General features: G+C 40.0%; 2 protein-coding genes across 2 annotated transcripts in view; one reads left to right on the plus strand and one right to left on the minus strand.

Moving 5' to 3' along the window:
* The window catches only part of LOC108883868 (probable G-protein coupled receptor 158), a 61,347-nt gene extending 56,059 nt beyond the window's left edge, over positions 1–5,288 (minus strand). The window contains exon 1 of the mRNA XM_018677417.2: positions 3,649–5,288. Coding sequence (XP_018532933.1) covers positions 3,649–4,511 — 863 coding nt within the window. The 5' untranslated portion in view covers positions 4,512–5,288. The remainder of the gene's footprint in view (positions 1–3,648) is intronic.
* Positions 5,289–10,691: 5,403 nt separating this feature from the next.
* Positions 10,692–22,240, plus strand: dis3l2 (DIS3 like 3'-5' exoribonuclease 2). The gene is made up of 21 exons (XM_018677424.2): positions 10,692–10,827; positions 11,373–12,163; positions 12,296–12,426; positions 12,639–12,692; positions 12,944–13,045; positions 13,214–13,370; positions 13,564–13,628; positions 14,097–14,326; positions 14,411–14,584; positions 14,736–14,815; positions 14,916–15,028; positions 15,472–15,579; positions 15,757–15,990; positions 17,290–17,369; positions 17,570–17,753; positions 17,878–17,964; positions 18,328–18,475; positions 18,776–18,906; positions 19,179–19,283; positions 19,642–19,746; positions 20,149–22,240. The coding sequence occupies exons 2-21, from the start codon at positions 11,398–11,400 to the stop codon at positions 20,248–20,250; spliced, it is 3,156 nt and encodes a 1,051-aa protein (XP_018532940.1). The 5' UTR covers positions 10,692–10,827; positions 11,373–11,397; the 3' UTR covers positions 20,251–22,240.
* The last annotated feature ends 83 nt before the right edge of the window (positions 22,241–22,323 follow it).

Raw genomic sequence — 22,323 nt, forward strand, 5'->3', positions numbered from 1 at the left:
GTAACACAAGGCACAAATTTTGAGCATCATAAAGCAAAATTACAGCCTGGATAGAAAATGAGAGGTATTTTTAGTCTGAGGTGTTACTGATAATCTTTAAGATCGTGTTAAAATGTATCAGTATTCATCATAAATGGTGAAACATAATGAAAAAGTTAAAGGTTTATTTTGTAGTAATGCTTGGTGTAGCATTTAAACCTTAAAGTCATTGCCCAAACAACTAACTCCTCATCAGGATTTTTTATAACAAATGACATGGTGGTGTCAAATGCAAACCTATATATCAGGTCAGTGGTACTGCAAGAACTAGTAGAAAAAATGCATGAAAATTCTGAATTACTAAGACAAAATAATTTTGACTCAATATCTGATATGACATAATTTTATCAGTTAGTAAGTCTAAATTTAGACTTATACTCATCAAACTTGTATCTAATTTTGACACAGTATCACATAATTATTTAGTATTTTTTATTTTTTACAACAGATAACTTTTCATCTTTTTTTTCTTTTCTGCCAGAGATGGATTTCCATAGAATTTTTCTCCAGGTGCTTTTTTTATGGCTCTACACTGAACAAGGTGAACGTGTTAGCTTGTCATTCATATTTTCCACAAACTGACCCAGTACAAAGCTATACAAAATAAGCTTTACACTTCTCTAGCTGTTTTGTGCTCCTCCTGTATCCAACCCAGATATGAGGCTTCAGAGTGATGGTGTCATATGTTGTTGTTTTCTAACTACTGTGATGTCTTAACATTGCTGTTGCCCCTTTTACAGATATCAAAATGGAACTTGTTGCACCTTTAAAGCTAGCTTAAAATCCACTGTATTCTAACAGACAGACAGAAATGATCAAATCACCCTTAACAGCACCACTGAATGTAAGCAGTGTCCTGCTCTGCCTCAAGGTTGTCTCTCTCTCCCCCCTTACATCATGATTTTACTTCATATTTGCAAATATAAATTGGATTCAAAGGCCATTAAGAGAGGCCATTCATTTACAAAAATGAATGGTCTTTATTCTCCTCTAAATCTGGCCTGGAAGGACAGTGAGAAAAGGGGAAAAAAGATGAGAAAGAGGTGGCTTTGAGGTAGAAGGAGGATGACATGGTGGAACCGATTCCATCATCTACACCAGCTTACACTTTTCTATCCAGAGCCAACCAACTTTCTATTTTTAGAAATGTCATCACACAGCTTGAGATGAGTTGAAGAACCTGCAGAAAAGTTGCAGACCACAACTCATATTACAGAAAGTAGGGTGAGGAGGAAAACAGCATGCATCTGGTTGTGCAGTTGAAGCCAATCTTTATACTAAATTTAGAGAGAGCATCTTTCTACAAGACATGCTAGTCTTAAATAAACACTTTACTACAGCATGTTCCCTCCTAACTTGAGTTCTCCCTTGGCTCCCTCTGCTGACTTCACAACCAAGTACCAAGCATTACTTTAAGTATAGAAGTTAATATTTGGTCTTAGAAATTATAATTTGACAAAACAATGCCAACTCAAGGTCCATTTACTAGACTTTTGAAAGGTTTCCAGCAGTATTGCATTGTCTTCATCAGCAGAGGGAGTTTGCACAGCTGTTTTAGACATGGATCTGTTGACATACAAGCTCAGTAGCTGCTGTGATTTTCATCCGTTGCACTTTTTCTTTATTGAAAACTCAAAAAAAAAAAAAAAAAAGTAAGTGAGTCTAGAATTTGTTAAACTACTATTTCCAAGGTCAAGAATAAATTTTCATGCTTCATTTTAAGTCTGTGGTGATATGAATAAAATCATGACAGCTACTAAACTCACATGGATCCATCTCACTAACAACTGTGCAATCTCCATCCACCAATGAAAACAAACCATGTGATGACTGAAAGTTAAAGGGGGGAAAAAGTGTCAAACTACAACACTTCACCTATCGGCATATCAGTCACTGTTCTCTCACCCTTTAGTTTTTTAATTAATAATTCAGTCAACAAAAATATGTTTTATATTGCAGTATACTGAAATTTCTTCTCTGTACTCCAGTCCTCTCTATCTATCGTGTCCTTATGAAATTTCAAATGGGATTAAATGGACAAGTGAAGTACCCTCCAACTGTCGCGAATCACTCTCTTGTAAAATGTCACTACTCTTTTAACACTTAGTCAGTACCCTCTCGGTTGAGCTTGGCATATGGATTGATTAATTATGACTTCATTTGCTGAATTCGTTTAATGACACTTAACATTATCAGACGCCTTAGGCAAGTGACACAAGCAGAGTTGGTTAAACATCTTCATCATGGTGTGTTGATGGTTTTAGACAGGCAATATCCCAGACAGGCAGTAAGTCATTTTTTGGAGATCATGGCAGAAAGATTGTCTGAGTCGTTACAGCAAACTGGAACAGCACTGTGTAAAAGAGACGCAACTTTTGAGCTGTTGCTGTAAATGTCAGTGGGATTCCTTCGTAAGACCAAGAGGATTCTGACTGCACTGATTCTGTTTTAACTCCGCAGTGGTCTTCATCATACGAAGATATACAGATGCTGTGACTGTCCCTGGAGCAGGTCGTGATGCAGCACTTTGCTCAGGGACACGTCAACAGCGTGGATGCTTGCCGACTGGAGGCCCAGATAGCTTGCACATGTACTGCTGCCTATAAACCACTGAGCAACATTTGTGTCAGGCCTTCTAAATATCCAAATCCTATCATCCAAATTCAGTTTGTCTCATTTGTGCACTAGTTACAAATAAGGTAGATTTTGCTAAACATTCTGCTTGAGGTGCGAGAGGAAGGTTTTGTTTGAATGTTTGTGGAAAAGTATCAGCTGAAAAAACTGAGAGTGATTGGTGTCAAGGACAAACCTCTCTTTTCTAAGGTTTCCTGAAGATTTACTGAAGGATTTATCTGATAATATTGAGCTGCACATCTTGTGTGATACATCTCCTCTTAGACTGATGTAAGAGTCAAGTGCACCTGAAATTTAGAGTGGCTTCATATTGCAGTTGTTGATCTTCCATTGTTTATTCATGATTTAATTGATCTTCTGGAGACACTCTCGTACTGGAGCCTTGGAATATGAGATCCTTGGGTGTTTTTATGCAGCTATCTGCTGTACTCATACCCACACAAAAGCCAGCTTGAATCAATCCCTTCACCAACAAACCCTGTGTGAAGCCTGCAGTGCTCATTAGATTGTAGGATACAGCAGTAGAGATGCACAGCTGTGCTTTGACAGGCGAGCATATTAAATGAGAGAGGTCTACCTGTGTCTGTGAAGCGGCTTTTACACCATCTGTTTCTTGCATCAAGGCTTCAGTTCAGCAGGATCCATATTTATATTAACTCTCATAGTGCATTATTGTCAATCAATGCAGGGTACGCTTAATAGCTGTGGCTGATAGCTGACTTTGTTAATGACTGTATAGTGATTTTAAAGGGTTGACTGAATTGATTGATGCACTTTCCACCCCGTAAGTTTTTATTTAGATTTTAGATTCAGTCTTGGCAAAAATAGTGAATCTAAAAAGTATGGAATACCTTAATACATGTAATATATGTAAGGATTTTGAAAAAAAAAAAAAAAAAGTACTGCCAGAAAATGAATCAAACACAAACAGCATCTTTCTCTCCAGCTCTCTCTTTCAAACACACTTCCTCTCACCTGAACTCTGGCGCAGAGTTGCTCTTCAGCCCATAGAAGCCAGCGGACAAGGTGAGCAGCCAATAGGGAACAAACGCACCATGTTCACACTCAAGGTACGGTGCCGACCACTTGATCTGGTTTTTGTCCAGAAGGTAATTTCCACTCTTGGAACCTGATGCCGGTGGAACTCGTCTGTGCAAGTGTGGTCTCTTCCCGTCCCTGAACTCATTAAACCAGTCGGACTCCGGGCTCCTGCTCCGCAGGTGACGGTGCGCAGAGCTGGACAGGTCCTGCAGCACCACCTCCTTCTTCTCCTCGGTTCTCGTCGCCTGGAGGAAAACGTGGGGCCCCGGTGTCGGCGCGTCCGTGTGGAAGGTCACCACCGCCCTGTGGATTTTGGGGTCCCCCTCGAGGATGCTCTGCACCAGCGCGTGGTACCAGTGGATGTCCCTGCGCAGGGTTTGCTCCCGGGACCTGTTGGCCTGCAGGATCATGTTCAGGAAGTTTGTGGCGTGCGCTACGGTGTCCAGGATACTGTGAAGGGAATAGTGGGAGGCGACGTGCAGGCCGCCCCGCAGGCTGCTCAGCTCGTACCTCCGCGAACAGTTGACCTGCCTCAGCGCCGAGGAGTCCCCGGTGTGCAGGAAAGCGGTCACCACCCTCGGCAGGTCCTCTTCAATTTTGTGCGCCACCACCGTGCGCTCGGTGGAAGGTACCGAGTAATAGGTCGGGTGTTGGGGCGGCTCCCCGTTGATATTTTGGGTGCTGAAGACTGGTGGGTGCTTGTCATCTCTGTCATTATCGGACCACTCCACATAACCGTAGTTTGATCCCAAAACCAGCCCTGTTTGCAGGAGCAGCGGGACGACCAGGAGAGCCATGGTTCCTTTTTCACAGGCACAGAGAAGACACCGTGGACACTTGGCAAAGTGTGGCGATCATAACCAAAGCCACTGGCTTTCCTCCGCTGTCTTACGGGATGAGACACTTTAAGAAACACACACCAAAGAATGCCCTGAATTTCATACCCATGATCGAGGTGGAAACGACAAGGGATTCCCGCTTCTCATCCAGTGCATCGTTTGTCCGCGCCAGGAAGAACAGACTTTCTCTCTCTTCTTCTCCGTTCTGATCCAAACAGCTGCCCAGACGCTCTCGAGCCTCCTAACTCGTGAGAAAACAACACTGACTCCTCATCAGTCCGCAGTCCATTTACATGCAGCCACGTTATTATAACCGAGTGCTGGGGGTCTCTTTTTTACTCCTCCTCGGAGAAATCCATGTGAGAGGAGTAGGATGACGAGGAACGGAGCAAATTGTTCCTGAAGTTCCGTCCCTCCCAATAAAGCCCTAATAGGCCACTTGAAGTGTCGCCCACCAGTGTGTGTGGTTGTTCCTCAGTGCCAGTCTGCCGGAGGTGGGCGGAGCGTGGGAAACGACAGGAGCTGTCCGGTGCTGAAAGTAGCGCCCGTAGGAAGAAATACGAGGGTGGAGGTGGTGGTGATGAGGAGGAGGTTTCAGTGATGAGGATGGAGGAGCAGCTTGGCAATTAGACTGAATCTAAAAATAGAATAGGATAGAATAGGACTGTATGAGTGCTGAAGAGAACAAAAAGAGACAAACATATAGAGTATACTGTATGTTGTGTCTTCCCCTCTGCAGCTGGGCTCCTCAACAAGATCTAGCACCCCCCCAACACACACACACACACACACACACACACACATCGACTGTCACAGACTGTTCTTTTTTTACTATCACTGTTCTTTAGCACCGATATACCAAGACAAATTTCTTGTATGTGCAAACTTACTTGGCAATAAAGTCTGATTCTGATACTGCGCACATTATATGGAAAAGTGTGTGGACAGGGGGAAATTACTTTTCTATGCGACTACTTAACATGTCATGTTAAAAGTAAAATCCAACCGATACTGAATTTGTTTGGGCCGATACCAACTTTAGGGAGTAAAGAATACATTGGTGTATATGTCATAAATATATACATAGATTAGTAGGTCAATTATTTACTAATCTACAATTAGTAGATTGTTGGTCCATTTATAGTGGATATGATAGATTTTGCTCTGTATTTTATTGTTTCATGTCACCTGCGCAGGGAGTAGGCTGCAAATGGAAATTAGCAAGCAGCCAAATTTGGTACATCTTTTCTCTTTGTTTGAGATGATCTATTTGCGTATTTCTAAATGACACCAAGCACCTTTTTCTGTATTATGTTCTGTAAAAAAAAAAATTAAATAACATAATCATATTAGCACATAACAGACAACATATTTGCGATACCAGTATATCTATGATAAAAAACGGCTCATCTGTCAGGCTCCATTTTAAAATGGTTTGAAATTAATTATCTAATTCTAAGCAGCAGACACTGAGATATTTAAACTTTCTCAACAACAGGAGAGACACTAAAAACTCCTAAATTTCCTATAATGCAATGAATTTCTTGTCCAAGCTCCCCACACCTCCAGTTTGTGACTCAGAGTTTCTGATAAAAAAAAATACTCGTAGTGTCCACACATGGCCAAGTAAGTGGACTGCTCTTCTGTAGCACTTTTCAGACAAACCACTTTATATTTTATCTCTTATTCACCAATTCATAAACCAGTGAAGTGACCATGTTCAGTCTCTTGCTCAAGGACTCTTTGATTTGTGGACAGGAGGAGTCAGGGGTCAAATCGCCAAACATGCAACTAATGGACAACATCTGTTGAGCTGCAGCTGCTGCGTGGAGTTTATCTGGAGAACTCCCTCCAGAGCCACAGAAAACACTGTTCAGCCGTGAGCAGTGCTACAGTAACTGTGACAAGTAAACTAACTTGATGTATAAAATCTGTGGAGAGCCCCTTTAATATGCTGCCATGTTCTGGTTTCAGGCTTTCCACCAGGTTTTTAAACTGGCTGTAGGGATTTTTTCCAAAGCCACAAGAGCATTAGTGATATTGGATTCTGATGATGGGTGATAGCACCCAGATGTGCAGACTGGTCAAGATCCTTAACACCAAACTAGGAAAACCATTTTTTTATGAACCTGAGGATGTTGTCATATTGAAACAGGAGAGGGCCGTCATCCAACCTGATGATACAAAGTTGAAATCAGGCTGGTGTAGTTTTTGCTATGGCTACATAGGCAACGTTAGCATTAACAGCTGTTTATTTATGAAAAGCTTTGGCTATTCATCTTCTCTTGTTGGACTGGGGACAGATGGAATGTTGCGCTGACTTACAATCTCAGGTGGTATTACAAAACAGCACAGTTTGGGGCTAGCTGTTTAGCATGCTATAAATAGAAGCAAAACAATTGCCGTTGCTTTCCACCACTGGAGATATATCTCTTGGTGAGTACAGGAATGAAGTTTGATGCAGAACTCACAAAGGTGGACAAAGGTGTTTGCAAAAGTGAGGGTGGTAGTAACAAAGGGGATTCAGTTATGAAGATGGAAGAGCAGCCTTGCAATTAGACTGAATCTAATAGAACAGAATCAAATATACTGTAAATTTCTTCTCACGCTGTATGGCCAAAAGTACAGAGACATTTTTTTTGTGGGAAGATCTTCCATAAGAGTCTGGATCCTGGCTGCAGGGATTCAGCCACAAGAGCATTAGTAAGGTCGGCCACTGAAGCTGGGTGATAAGGCCTGGCTCACACTCTGCATTTTAATTCATCCCAAAGGTGCTGGATGGGGTCAGTGCCCTGTGGAGACCAGCCAAGTTCTTTAACATCACACTGGGAAATCATTTCTTTATGGACTTGGCTTGAAAGAGCAGTGGGCCTTCCCTAATTAAAAATAACCCCAGACCAAAGTTGCAAAAATATGTGGACAGTGGAGTCCACATACTTTTGGCTGTATATTGAATAAAGTATGTTAAATACGCACATTTAATGTGAACAGAAGTCAGAGAGACAGTGAGTGAAGAAGTGCTGCTACCTTTCAGTGTTTAAATTGTTTGAGACTGTGTGTGTGTGTGTGTGTGTGTGTGTGTCCATCTTGGTCTACTCTGACATTCTCCGGCGCTGATCAGGAGTCAGTCCCAGACTGTAAATGGGAGTTGCAGTGTGTATCTTGCCCGGGGTGACTCGCAGGCCGTTGCCATGGTAGTGGAAGGTGACGACCGCAGAGATCTCCCCAATCTGCCCGCTGCTCGCAGCTCGCAGCAGCCAGTGATGAGGAAGGTAGCATGGCCCTGCAGCATCTACTACTAACCCTGTAGTGTGCACCTCTCAAACACATTTACACACACACAATCAGCCTCATATTTTGACATGTAATGCTGAAAAAGACTGACATTCACAAGCAGATGGATACCCAGTGACAGAACAGACACTGACAAGAAAGTACTTGTAGATCACATAAATCATTATTAACACTTTCATTCATTTTGTACACCCTCCAGGCCCCATCAGAAAAGTGTGAATATGGTGGAGATGATGGTTCAGGCAGAGGAAAAGAGAAAGTACAGAGTCGAAAGGGCGCATCAGAGAGAGAGAGACGAGAGACTGTATGAAGTGACTGCTCCTGCCCCCTCTATTTTATCTTCTTTTACAAGCTGCACTGCCTCCCCTGGCCTGATGAATATTTGATAGTTATTTGCTGCTTCATCTGCATGCTTTACAACTTGGTTTGGTAGGGGCTGCTGTACCAGCCCACGCTCTGGGGGAACAGAGAGCAGAGATTACCTCAGAAGAGAGCAAAGGGAGGAAAAAAGAAAAAAGTCTTATGAGTAAAAGGGTTCCTCTAATGCCCCCCTGCATACACACTGAAGTGTGAGCTGCACTTGGACTAAAAGAACTGAAGTTGAAAGTTGCTGTCAGTGGGAAGGTGAAAAGGGATCAATAAATGTTTTACCCAGAAAAAGTTTACATGTTGTGCTTTTTAGGGTTTGTTTTTAATGAAAATCTATGATCAAATACTAACTTGAGAGGCAGTGGAAAGGCACCAATAACCATCCATTTCTAACTATGTGTGAGTGTGTGTTTTTTGCTCTGAATCTTATGAAATGTTCTCTTGAAATGTTCTCCCAATGACATGAAGTCATATGCCTTGATCCATATCATACTTGTATAAGATTAGAATATTAATAGGTATGAATTATGGAGCTCCCTTAACAGATGCAGTTCACTGTTATAACACCATCTTCTGATATTCAGTAGCAACCACATCTCTCCATCTAATGTGCTAATGTACCTGTAGAAGGTGTCAAGGACGTCAAGCCTGTCAGTGGGAAATATTTTTAGACTGTGGTTCCTGTAAAGATGCTAGAAGTACAGAGAGGATGCTGAAACGTGTTTACCAACTTGTTTGATGATGGGTTTGATGTGATGATGGAAATAACTACTGGTGTCTCTTCCTTTGATGGCTCACCTTTGACTTGACAATAAGGTATCAGAGAGGAAACAGAACATGATCGAGAGGAAGATGAAGAGGAATGATGAGGAAAATGGTGAAAATATGAAAGCTGTAATTTTTTAATTCTAATTTAGTCTCAGTTTCATGGAGGCCTAATTGTGGCAATGTGATGAAAATAAAACATTTTTTGAGTCATTATAATGAGAAACTTTTTTGAAATAATAATGTAGTATCTTAATATAATGATGTACTACTTCTAAGTCATTATTTCAAGGGTGTTTCTCATTATTTTGATCTTACTGGCTTTTTTCATCAAATTCACAGACTTAGGCTTCCATAGCCAGATCAACTGCAGTTTCCTGAACATGAAAAAAGGCTGCTCAACACTGTAACTATGTAAATTTCCCAAGTTAAATTCTGCCAAAGGAAGGATGGTTTATCAACTGATGCTGGTTAAAAAAAATCAGTTTCATCATCTCCAAATATCTGCACCATGTTTAAAATTAATGGTCTGAGTGTGTAGTCTAATACTGTAACAGCAGGAAAGACTTAATTAAATAATATTTTAACTCAGTTATATCCTTTTCATGTCATTTATGTTTTGGATAGGTTGGTTACAATTAAAGACCAGATGTTTCCACAAATAAGTGGGTTTGTAAAAGTGTGTGCTGATGACACTATATGTTGGAAGAATGTCTGAAACATATTTTCAGGTATATTAAAAACTCATGCAGTTATTACCTTCCATGACATTTGACAGTTATGAGCTACAGCTGCCTTAAAATAACTTAAATGCGATCCCTACTGAGGGTAACTGTGAGTATGTGTGAGTGCATGTATGTATGTTCATAAGTGTTGCAGGAAATTGTGGGCCTCTCTCAAGGTGAGAATGACAACCTCATCTAAATAACACCTTCAGATGTCTGAAAGTCTCTCTCTCTCTCTCACAAACACACACACACACACACATGTAGCCTGTGTTGTCTCAAAAAGCACTCCCGCTGTCCTTGGGGAATTATGCTGAGGAACTGTGTGTATGTGTGTGCGCTTGAAAGACCCTTCATGAGTTGTCTTGTACTATACAAGCGATGCAAGTGTGAACAGACAGGTGTGAAATCAAATTGTCAGGATGGAGAAGAGAATCTCCTGAAAAAAATGGAGATAGCTAAGAACTATATTCATCACACACACACACACACACACACACACACACCTGTCTGACTTAATGTTTGGTTTACTTTCTTCCTATCCTTCTCATCATTATGTTTGCACAACTGAATGCCACTGTATAGTCAAATAAATGAAATATTTGGTCGATGCTGCCCTCTAAAGGTTGCTTGTGGGCCTCCAGTCAACCTGTCCGGGTTACACCAATGGTTCTGCAGAGTCATACAGCTACTTCATGCACATTAAACACTGGAACAACGACTGTACCAGTGGTAATTTTACTGGGTTCCATTTCGGTTGCCCCTCACAATTCACTGTTAATGGACCATCTCCGAAAGTATTACAGTAAAGCGCTACTTGTGCTGAGAAAGACAGGAACATAATATATGGAAAGCAAGAAAAATAGTCAATTACATACTGTAATAATATACATTACCACAAATGTTCTGATAGGAAATTTTTACATTCCTCACTGGGGTGTTTCTGTGCGATCGTCTAATTCCGATAATTCCGACGGCACTTAAACGTAGCTTGAGTGTAATCATTTATGACGACCGAGGAAGTGACTGTGTAGCAGGCTCTTTATACACAGTCTATGGTACCAGGTAGCATTTTGCCCTCAACGACAGCTAAGTTAAAGAATATACACCGGAGTGAGAAGGTAATGTCTAAAATTTAGGGGTTGACAGTCTACCCTTACATTTTCGAGTCGTTTATCATAGCCAGGGCTGGGGTCTGTCTGACGTACAAGTAGTTGCTTAACGTTAAACCAACAATCGGCGGTGCAAGTTGCTAGCTGAAGCTAGTCAGGCACTGCTAATATCTGTTAAATGTTAGCGGTTAGCTAACAGTTACCTGAAAGTGCATTCTTAGCTTGTAAAGACGTTAAAACCGAAGACAATGGGATGATACAGACTTTCACCAAAAATGTAACTTTTGCTAACGTTTACTCGGTTACTCTTTAGTCATGTTTATGTCTGTAAGTATTACTAATTGATATGATGTAAGATGGGTGTACTACTCGGCAACAAGTTAGCTGCTGAAGAACTGCGTTCATTTTCACCAAATGAAATTTAGATAATGTGTTTCTGCATATTTTGAGTGAGATATAATGTTAGCGTCGGGGCTTTATTAAAGCCATTTTGTTTGAAAGTGATGTCAGGCTTGAATGGTAACACTTATGGAGTATGTCTTTTGCTTTTTCAGAGACATCATCTTTAAGGATTTCCATATGGATTCTCCGCGGCAATCTAAGAAGGCTAATCTGAATCGAGAGACGAAGCGCAGCCAACATCAGTCAAGCACTCCTCCTCAGAAAGATGCTTATGCCAGACTTCTCAGCCAGCACCGCAGCAGCAAATTCAGCTTGTATCTAGAGCAATATGCAAAGGACTTGTCATTTCAAAGAGAAGAAAATGGGCCAAGCATGCTGCTCAAAGCCCAGAGTGACAGGCTGAACATACCACAGCGAAAAAGGGACCAAGTGCCTAATGATTTCTCTGATTCGAGTGACTTCTCCCCCTCCTCCTTGAAAAGTAAAGGAGAGGAAAGTTCACTGTCTTTGTACATGGAGAAACTTAACAGTCGCAGTGCTCATCAGGACGGTGAAAGGAGGCAAGGTGTGACTGACAGGCAGCGACGGGGCCAGAGAAGGGACACCACCACCAGCCAAGACGGAGACATCGAGTCTGGCGAGGAGCTCAGCTCTTTGATACCTATTGACTCAAACAAACACCAGAAGCAGCAGCAGAAGAAAAACAAGGACTCAAACAGAGATGTTGCCTCAAAAGAGACCAGCCTGTTTGTTGGACGTCCACAGTCTCCAAAGAAAGCTGGTACAAGTGGACAGGAACAAGAGAAGGCAAAAAAGTTCAAGAAAAAGAATCCACCAAAGCACCCAGAAGAGGAGAAACCCAGAGAAGGGACTGGGGTTGACACTCCAGTGTCAAGGCCCAAGTCTCCTCATGGTAAAGACAAAAAGACACAGCAGGCCCGAGGTAAATTGTAGATTTAGTTTTGAGATGTTAATTCTCAGCAGGTGTAGGCAGTTTTTACTTGCTATGATAATGTAGTTTTATACGTGTGATGTTTTATGATGGATTAAATCATTGAGTTATTTCTTTTTTCAGCTTCAGCCACCAATTCTCCTGCTGACAAAAGTAAGAACAAAGGAGGCAGAGGGTCAAAGAAACAAGTGTTTGAATCCTACATGACATCTGAGGAGGTTTCTCATGGCCTTAAAAGAGGAGAGCTCATTCAGGTAGAGTAACTATTCCCGAGCCACAGGAAAATTACACATTGTGCATTTACACAGGGGTTAAATGATACAGACAGGCTCATTTGAAACTTTGTGTAAATTGCATTATGAAGACCTGTAGTTTGTGCCCCTTTTAACCTATTCCTCTCAGTCTGTGCACTGTGTATATGTATATGTGTAAGTTCACTGTGAAATTCTTCATATTTTCTCTGTAGGGACAATTGAGAATTAACCCTAAGAAGTACCACGAGGCATTCATCCCATCTCCTGTAAGTTGATGTAGTGTATTTTCAAGCATTTTGTCCTGCTAACAAATTTGACGCATCATGTTTTTCTGCAGCAATAACCCATCTGTTTAGTTCTGTATAATACTCAGTAATCATTCAGTAGCATGTCTATACAGTGAATGTGACTTGGCATGTGATTTCATTGTATTAGCTAGTACCTCATCGTCCATCTTGAAAAGTTAGTATTAAAAGTTACCAAGGCATGAGATGAATGATCTCTTGTATGTTTGCAGGATGACACACGGGATATATTTCTGGATGGGATTGTAGCTCGCAACAGAGCTCTAAATGGGGACATTGTGGTGGTGCAAGTCCTACCTCAGGAGCAGTGGAAGGTAAACTACACTCACCCGTCTTTGTGCAAGCTTCATGTCTTAAACTTTGGCACTAACTTTTCAGAGCTCTGTTATTACAACAGGGTTTGTTTTAGCTATTTTACATCAAACAGAAAAACACGCTAATAGTGACTGATCAACAGGTGATGAAAGTTTGTGTGCATCTAGGTTGTGAGGTCAGATACTGAATGTGAAGGTGCCAGTGAGTCAGAGACCCAGAGAGAGCACGTGGCGCAAACAATGCAGAAGAAGACAGACCTCCCCCAGTGTAGTGACCAGGATGAACCCATCAGCAAATTTCAGAAATCAACCCTAACTGACACAGGTACTGTAAAGGAGTAGGGAATGTAAACAGCCAATGCAAATCATTATTAATACAAAAATATCTAGTATTTAACATTTAACATGTTTAAATGTTTATTTACTGTTTTGGAAGAGAGTGTCAATGCACAGATGGTCTTCAAAAGCAATAGTCCAGCTAATTGGTGTCATTTTTCCTCTCATCTGATGAAAAAAAGGGGGACATCTGGAAGACCCCTCAACCCCACGGTCTAACGGAGAAATACTCCAAAAGACTGCTAAAGTGAGCTCCCTGCTTTTCTCTCTCCACCCTGCATATTGACTTTTTTAAACTCATCCCAGATTGAAATAACCAGTAATTAATGCAGCATTTCCCTGCTCAGCGTGTGTTAGCAGCAGGGGTATAGCATGAATGTTCTTATTACCTTGATTATACAATGTGTGCTGTCATTTTGCAATACACGTGAACTCCACTGAGTACCTACCCTGTCACCTAACAAATTTCTTTGTGTTAAACTAAACCACTGGCAGTGAAGAGACCATCAATGTCCAAATATAGATTTCTCTAAGCTTGTTTAAAACTAAAATGAACTATTGTCCACTGGTGACCGTAACTTAATTTGCCTGGCTACTTCAATATCAAAAAGCCATACTCTCTCTACTCTCTCCTCTCTCCTCCTCTTCACTGGAGGTCTTCTAGTGAATTGAATTTCTCACTATACTTTCCTCATCCTCTGCATATGCCTGCCAGGTGGTTTACATTGTTGAGAAGAAACACTCAAGAGCTGCAACAGGCTTCCTCAAGTTCCTACCAGAGAAGCCCTTTGCTATGTTCTCTCCCATGGACCACCGGGTGCCACGAATTAACGTTCCCCTGGTTGACTGTCCTGAAGACTTCAGTTCCCGCCCAGGCGACTACACCAACACCTTGTTTATCTGTCGCATCACCAACTGGGCAGCTGACAGCAACTTTGCAGAAGGGTGTGTATAGATACAGGATGCAGTTGAGCAGTATCACCCTGATTTGACAACCATCCTGATTGTCTCTAAATGTCTCCTCGTCAGTCGACTTGCTAAGACCCTGGGTCAAGCTGGAGAAATCGAGCCAGAGACAGAGGGCATCCTGACAGAGTACGATGTCGATTTTTCTGAGTTCTCAGATGAGGTCTTGGACTGCCTCCCCAAGAACCTGCCCTGGACCATCCCACCTGAAGAGATGAGCAAAAGGAGAGACCTAAGGTAGAACTGTGAAAACCCTATATGCTTATTCCTGTTTTTTTTTTTTGTCCTGTTTTTTTTTCATAAATATGCTGTCTGTGTTGGAACATGCTATATGGGCTAGATCCAGCTCTGTCATACAATTGACAAAGCATTGTTTTATCACTTGTAGGAAGGAATGTATCTTCACGATCGACCCTGCGACAGCTAGAGATCTGGATGATGCCCTGTCCTGTAAACAACTCCCAGATGGTAAACTGCTGCCTGATGCTCAGTGATGATGATCACTTCTAATTAGAGATGAAGGATTAAAATGAAGGATCGTGTGTTCATTGGCTATTTTTAAACACAGGGAACTTTGAGGTTGGAGTCCACATTGCTGATGTGAGTTACTTTGTGGAGGAGGGCAACGCTCTGGATGCCATTGCCAGCCAAAGAGCAACTAGTGTTTACCTTGTTCAAAAGGTGAGTGCTCCCCAACATTTTGTTTTTAAAAATGATTATCTGCTCCATATGGTACCATATTTAATTTCATTGTGGCATTTTGGATGTTTTTGCATGTGACCAACTCCAGCAGCAGTGTACAGTTATCTGCTAATTTCTCTGTTATAATATCCATTATTTTTTTTTTCATCATATTTTTGTTGAACTTTTTAGCAAAGCACCACAGAAACAACCACGTACATAATAAACGAAGACTTGCATGTAAAATAAAACAGAGGGGTAAATCAAAAGGACACACAAAAAATAAACAGTTAAATGCAATAAATAAATCCTTTTTTTATTTAAAAGGGAGCACATGATGAATAGTCGAAACGCTGATACCTTTTGCAGTACATTAATAGCTATCATGTCTTTAATTTTTTTCTTTAGTACTCAGCGTGTTCATAAGTTTTGTCATTATCCAGGTGATCCCCATGTTACCTAGGCTGCTCTGTGAGGAGTTGTGCAGTCTCAACCCTCTCACTGACAGACTCACTTTCTCCGTCATTTGGAAAATCACACCAGAGGGGAAGGTATGATCATTTAAAATTCATAGACCTGTTAGAATTGCACATGTAAAGAGGAGTGAAGTGTCTGATGAATGACTGATGAAGTTATAATTGAGTCTAGATGCTTTTAGTTCCTTAATCTCTTTTTTTTTCTTCTTCTTCTTTTTTTTTTTTTTTGGTCTTCATTTGCCCACCCTCCAGATCCTGAGTGAGTGGTTTGGCCGCTCAGTGATCCGCTCCTGCGTGAAGTTGAGTTACGACCATGCTCAGAGCATGATTGAGGATCCTGAGAAGATGTTCTCAGCTGAGGAGCTGCCACCTGTGGACCCTGTGCACCCAATTGATGAGATCCACCAGGCTGTGCTCAACCTGCACTCTATTGCTAAGAACCTCAGAGCTCAGCGCTTCTCAGGCGGAGCCCTCAGACTTGACCAGGTTAGTCCTGCATGCCAGGTGTTTTGACTATTTTGTGTCATCTGTCCAATGTGTTTTGTAAGCAATGTACAGTGGTGCATGACAGAGATGTCATAAAGAGACTGTCATGCTCCCTAACTCTTACCCAATTTATTTGAGGTTTTAGTGTATGAAGAACCACACGTACCACAGAAATAGTAATAAAGCATTTCATTGATTGATAAGCATTTACACAGTAAAAAAAGGTGTAAATAAATTTGTTTGCAAATTGATTTATTAATCTACAAATAAAAAGAATAAATTACAAAGTAAATTATTATTTACTGTGTAATAAAAAAAATAAGAAAGAATTATATTATAAATGATTAGAATTATAAAAAGAATTTACAAACTAAATATTACTTCATTAATAAAATAATGTGTATAATGTGTTTACCAAAACAACATAAAACAGCCAATACAGTAAGTACACAATTTAAAGATACAGCAATAAATTCATGAACAAAAAATGTTATTTAAAAATGTATTTGAAAATGCAGTTTAAAAAATTGAGAATACAGATATGGCAATTAATTAATTGCCATTTACATTTACATTTCCCTGCTGCTTTTCCTGTTAGCTATTCAATTCAGCCCTTCTGTAACACCTTTGGGCCTTGTACTGATAAAATTAGGTAAAACAATGCAAATCAGCCATGGGGTGGCTCAAGCACATACACATGGGTTTCTAAAAGGGACTTCTTGGCGCCCAAACAGTGTTGGAAAAGATAGCCAGGGTATGAGGATGCGGCTCTCTAACATTCTACGGCCATCCCATTATTTTTCAATTAGTCTATAACTGAAATGCTTTATTACTATTTGCATGACACTTGTGGTCCTCCATATCAGCACAGGTCCATTAAGTGTGGAAAATTAATAAGATGATTTCTAGATCTTTTTATTTTGGAAAATATTCATGGTATTGGCAAAATATTTTGAGCTGCTACAAACAGAATGGGTGGATGGATGGATTTTAGTGCAAGTTTTGTTTTGTAGTCTTTATGATATCTGTTAATCTGTCAGTTTTTGGTAGAGTTTCCTCTCATGTTAAAGGACACAGGACATGGTAAATTCTGCTGATGGTTTTACACTCCTCATGTTCATTTATATCAACATGTGATTACACATTTATTAAAGTTAGCTGAACAGTTAGCTCAAAGAGAAGATTATTTGAGCTATAACCCAGCAGTACTTAAGAAATGTGTGGAAATAAAACCCAGATTATTGAGTTTGTCAGCTTTATAATATTATACTCTGTGCATGCATTGTGTTTTTGTTTCAGTTGAAACTGTCTTTCACCCTGGACAAAGAGACCATGATGCCTCAAGGCTGCTATATTTACCAGTACAGAGACAGTAACAAGTGAGTAACACACTCTTCTCAGATGCATCTGTGTCAGTATCCCTTCTGCTTCTCTTCCAGAATGGACATATTGACATTTGACAAGGGAGATGTCTAACTTGTGGTTCAATGCATTTCTTGATCAAACTGCACTGCTTTGTTCCCATCTCTTATTTTATTCCTCTGGCCATTTAACTGTCAGTCATAACTTTGCCCTCTAGGTTGGTGGAGGAGTTCATGCTATTGGCTAACATTGCCACCGCCCACCACATCCACCGCAAATTCCCTGAGCTGGCCCTGCTCCGACGCCACCCTCCACCAAAAGCCAAGATGGTAGATGAGCTGCAGGAGCTGTGTGACCAGCTGGGCATCAAGATTGACTTGTCGTCTGCAGGAACATTGCATGTCAGTACTCAGAGTACAGATGTAGCCCAATGTCTAATCTCACAGAAACTATTTGGAAATATTGTTTTGTCAGAATTTCAGTTTCAGTAGTTTATCATTGCTTAATTTTTTTCCCCACATGCAGAAGAGTCTCAATACTGCTCTCGGTGATGATAAATACTCCAGTGCCAGAAAAGAAGTCCTCACCCACATGTGCTCCAGACCCATGCAGGTTAGAGCTCAATAACCAATGCTGAAAGGCATCTTCCATATTCAGAATAAAATATGGTACATTTCATGTTTTTCTGTTTGAAATTGAATCCATTTATCCACCTTGTGTGGAACACATTTATGCATAGAAAATGAAGAGTAAGTATAACTTCAAAATGAGTAAAATGTGGCACACACAGTTTTGTAATAGTTGTTGCCATGAAAAATTATATAATAAATAAAATAGTCCTAGACATTTTTTGTGTTGTAGGACTGAGAGATGTTAGAATCCATAATATTTAATATACTAATAATATTTGACTCCCAGATTATATAGTGTGAATATAAAGGACTTTTGTTAATCTGGGTTACTGGTGTTTTCCAGATGGCGTTGTACTTCTGCACAGGTGTACTGAAGAACGAGCAGCTTTTTAAGCACTATGCCCTCAATGTTCCTCTCTACACTCACTTCACATCACCCATCAGACGCTACGCTGACATCATTGTGCACCGGCTGCTGGCTTCCTCCCTGAGTGCGTACCATCTTTACAAAAAGACACACACACACGCACAGTTAAACAAATAACAGAATGTCTTGTTTGTGACAGACAGTGCTTCAATTGTGTTGCAGGATGTATCTGTTGTTAATGTAGAAGAGAAATGCAGAAAAGAACAAAGCAGCCTCAGACCTGATACTGAGTTGATGTATTGTTTGTGCTGTTGCCTTTTCCTTTGTCTCTGTATTTACTGCCTCTTTGTGTGTCTGTGTCAATAGTATGTGTGAATTATTTCTTTTTTATGTTCATGTCTGTCTACTCAATGTGTGCATACAGAGTGTGGGCCTCCCTTAGGACTGTCAACAAAAGAGGTCGAGAAACAGGCATCACATTGTAATGACAAGAAGACAATGTCAAAGAGAGTCCAGGAGCTCAGCTCTGAGCTCTTCTTCGGAGTGTTTGTAAAGGTGAGTAACCTGAAAACAACATGGTGTTAACAAATTGTGCCAATGAAAATATACATTTCTGCTGTGTCTTCAGTGTCTTAAATAATAACTTCCACTCTCTCATTGTGTAAGGAAATGTTTATATTTACTCTGATATGTCCTGTGGTTATAATAGTATTGCCAGTCCACTATGGCTCTGAACCTGGATGATCATGTAGTTCCTCCTCAAAAGAAAATGTGTACAGCAATAAAATGTAATGTACTGTAAGCTGAGCTTGGGTTGTTCTCCACAGGAGTGTGGTCCCCTGGACTCTGAGGCCATGGTGATGGGGGTGTTGGATCAGTCCTTCGATGTACTAGTTCTCCGCTACGGAGTGCAGAAGCGTATCTACTGCAAGGTCAGCTGCGGTTCACTCCATTTACAAGGAACAGTTTCTGAATATATAATTTTTTTCATACTCGTGTTTTTAACAAAGTAGTAAAGTAAATTTACAGAAAGCATTTTCAGTTTCAACTTTATACTAACTATGTGCATATATTTCATAATATAGTTATTTTGTCATTTTAGATACTACCTTTATGGTCTGGAAACGCTTTAAAAGCCTTAATTTTTGCTGTTTTATTATTTCTTTTGACCATGTAGCTGGCTTTCAGTTTCAGAGTGAGGGTGTGACCATACAAAACAAAACCATCTAACAAGTCAACAAGTGACAGTTTGATCTGAAACTGTTCGAAACCGTTTGTTTCCACCTTCAGTCTATTACAGGTGTGGACACATTTCACCATCGTAAGGTGGGGAAGAAATCAGAGCTGACTCTACTCTGGACACCAGAGGACTTGGAGGAACCTCCAACAGAGCAGGTGAGAAGCACAGCTGCTGAAAATGCTTTTGTTGTTAAGTTATTTAATATTGATTAAAATTGAGTGAGAGATATAGGATTTCACAATTGTTATGTACTTCTTCACTGGGTGATAGTACCCATAATGTTAGCTCTGATAACAGTAATACCCAAGAAGGTCTTTCTTTAATCACTGATTTGATAATATATCAAAGTTCCAAGGCAGACAAATGCCAAACTACCCATATTTTTTGTGCTATATCCTCTGAACTATCAGAGGATATTGTTCTCAATAATTAACAGCAAAAAGAACTGAAAAAATTAAATCAGGAATTATGATAATTGTCAGCATAGTTAGAAAGTGTCTAAGACCAAGCAGTTTGACAGACAGTGTTCACTGCAATGTTGATCATTTCCTCTGCAGGTCATTTCAGTCTTCACCTTGGTGGAGGTGCAGCTCAAAGCGGACAATGCACCAATGAAATACAGTGCAGTACTCAAAAGGCCTGACAGCAATGAATCCTAAACACTGAAATGTGCCCTGGTGCACACAAACCCTTATGTGGAAGTTTGGAATTGCACATTTTCTTTAGTTAACTAACAGATTTCACATATAGTTTAGAGGCAGTGTTACTGTAAGTAAGCAAGAAGTCACTGATCAGATCAGAGTCCGATTTCATTTGCAATTGCTGCTGAGTTTCAGTCTCAACTTCAGGGACCACTCCAGTGGTGTTTCATCTTTTACCCGACTTACTGCAAATAACCCACACTCATGTACATGACTGCTGCTCATTATCCAGGGGTTGTTTGATATTTTTTGAATTTGCTGTGAAAGTCTTTCCTCATAGCTTTTGGTTTCTCTTCATTTCCATAACACAGAAGTCAACATTTATAGTCTTGCAACATGTATCCATTACAGGAATAAGGTCATTAAGGTAATGGTATGCTTGCTATCATCTAAATCACGTGTGGATTTATAGTAAGTGGTTTAAAACATGAAATTGTGGTTAAAGACTGATGGATCTTTTTAAACCTAAATGAAATCAGTAATGAGCAGACTTAACTCAGAATGGATTTCAAATTGAATCTGGGCTCAGGTCTGACTGTGACGGTACCAAGGCGGCAATGAGTTTTATTTTGCTGTTGATTTATTGACCTAATGAGGTCAGTTTTTATGTGATGTAATTCTTGTACACAGTCTAATGTGTGAAAACTGATTTTTAACTATTTTCAGTTTAATATTAATGTCTGGCTTCTTGATTCAAGACTTAGAAAAGACCCATAGTTGTGTTTGCAAACAACAGAGTATACACTACTGAATTTTATTTACTGGGTTATGGTTTGGCTGTGGTGGTTGTTACATAACTAGTGATGGTCGCTGAGGAGCTACATGGGTAAAACAGTAAATTTGTAGTAGTGGTAACAAGTAAACATTTTGACTATATCAGATTCACACATTATATATAGTAACCTTGGCATAAAAAAATAATAGCGTAGCAAAATAACACCTGCCATGTGTCATCCATGACTTTTTAAATTGCCACATTGTGTATTTATAGGGTTTTATACAGGACAAGTTTTCTTTTGGATTTTTTGAGGTGGCAGTTGTGACAGGAAAAAAAATCTTAAAATGAGGGATTCATGGATCTAGCATACTGTTTTAGTTGAAACTGAGGTAACTGATTTGTGCAAGTGAGGCCAAAGCTTGATCATTAACAACTCATTTTTATTGTTTTTGTTACAAAACATGGGAATGACTTGAATGTGAACTGCTGCTGAAAATGGTTGGTGGCCTTAAGATCTTCATTCATTTAATGTTGGCTCATGTGCTTTACAGTGCTTCCAACTGTTTGTGTTTATTTTTTTAATCTCAAACTTGATCTGTGCAGCACAAGTACTTTATGGACCTCATTAATATCAACTGTGAATTTCAGCCTTACTTTAATCAAATGAACATAGGACTCAATTTCAGTACAGTTGCACCTTTTAAAAGGATGTGGGCCCCACATTTGCTATGCCTTTTAAGTTGTCACTCATTCTGACTTTGATTGTGCCAGTGCCATGTAATTATATAAATTAGCTGCTACATCTGCACAAGTATTTGTTTAATGTTTCAATCTTCAATCAAAATACTTTTGTTTGACAGATTATTTTTAGGTCTGTGTCAGATTTTTGAACAATTACCAGCTAATGCTTTTAAGTTATTTTCTTTTACATGGACTGACACTATGTGACAAGAGCTTTAAATGTATTTTTAAACCAGCAAGTGGTTAGTAGTCTGACAGTTGTACTACCGTAAATTTTGTGTTTATTAATTTTGTGGTTGAAAAAATACTTTTCTCACATTTGAAGTCTAAGAAAGTACAACCTGTGTGTATCTTATGCAATGTATACCGTCACCTGTAACTTTCATTATGGTCAGTATTCAAGGTACATTTGTTCTCTGCTGAACCACTATACAGAGCAATAGACAGTTGTGTTTGTGTGTAGGAAAATAAATACATACATGAGATCTACTTGGGAAATATTTACTCAGATTGTGGTTTTGTTTTGTTTGTTTGTTTTTGGGGGGGTGGGGGGCACGTTTAATCAGTGATGA

This window comes from Lates calcarifer, linkage group LG4 (assembly GCF_001640805.2).
Source record: "Lates calcarifer isolate ASB-BC8 linkage group LG4, TLL_Latcal_v3, whole genome shotgun sequence".
Taxonomy (NCBI): domain Eukaryota; kingdom Metazoa; phylum Chordata; class Actinopteri; family Centropomidae; genus Lates; species Lates calcarifer.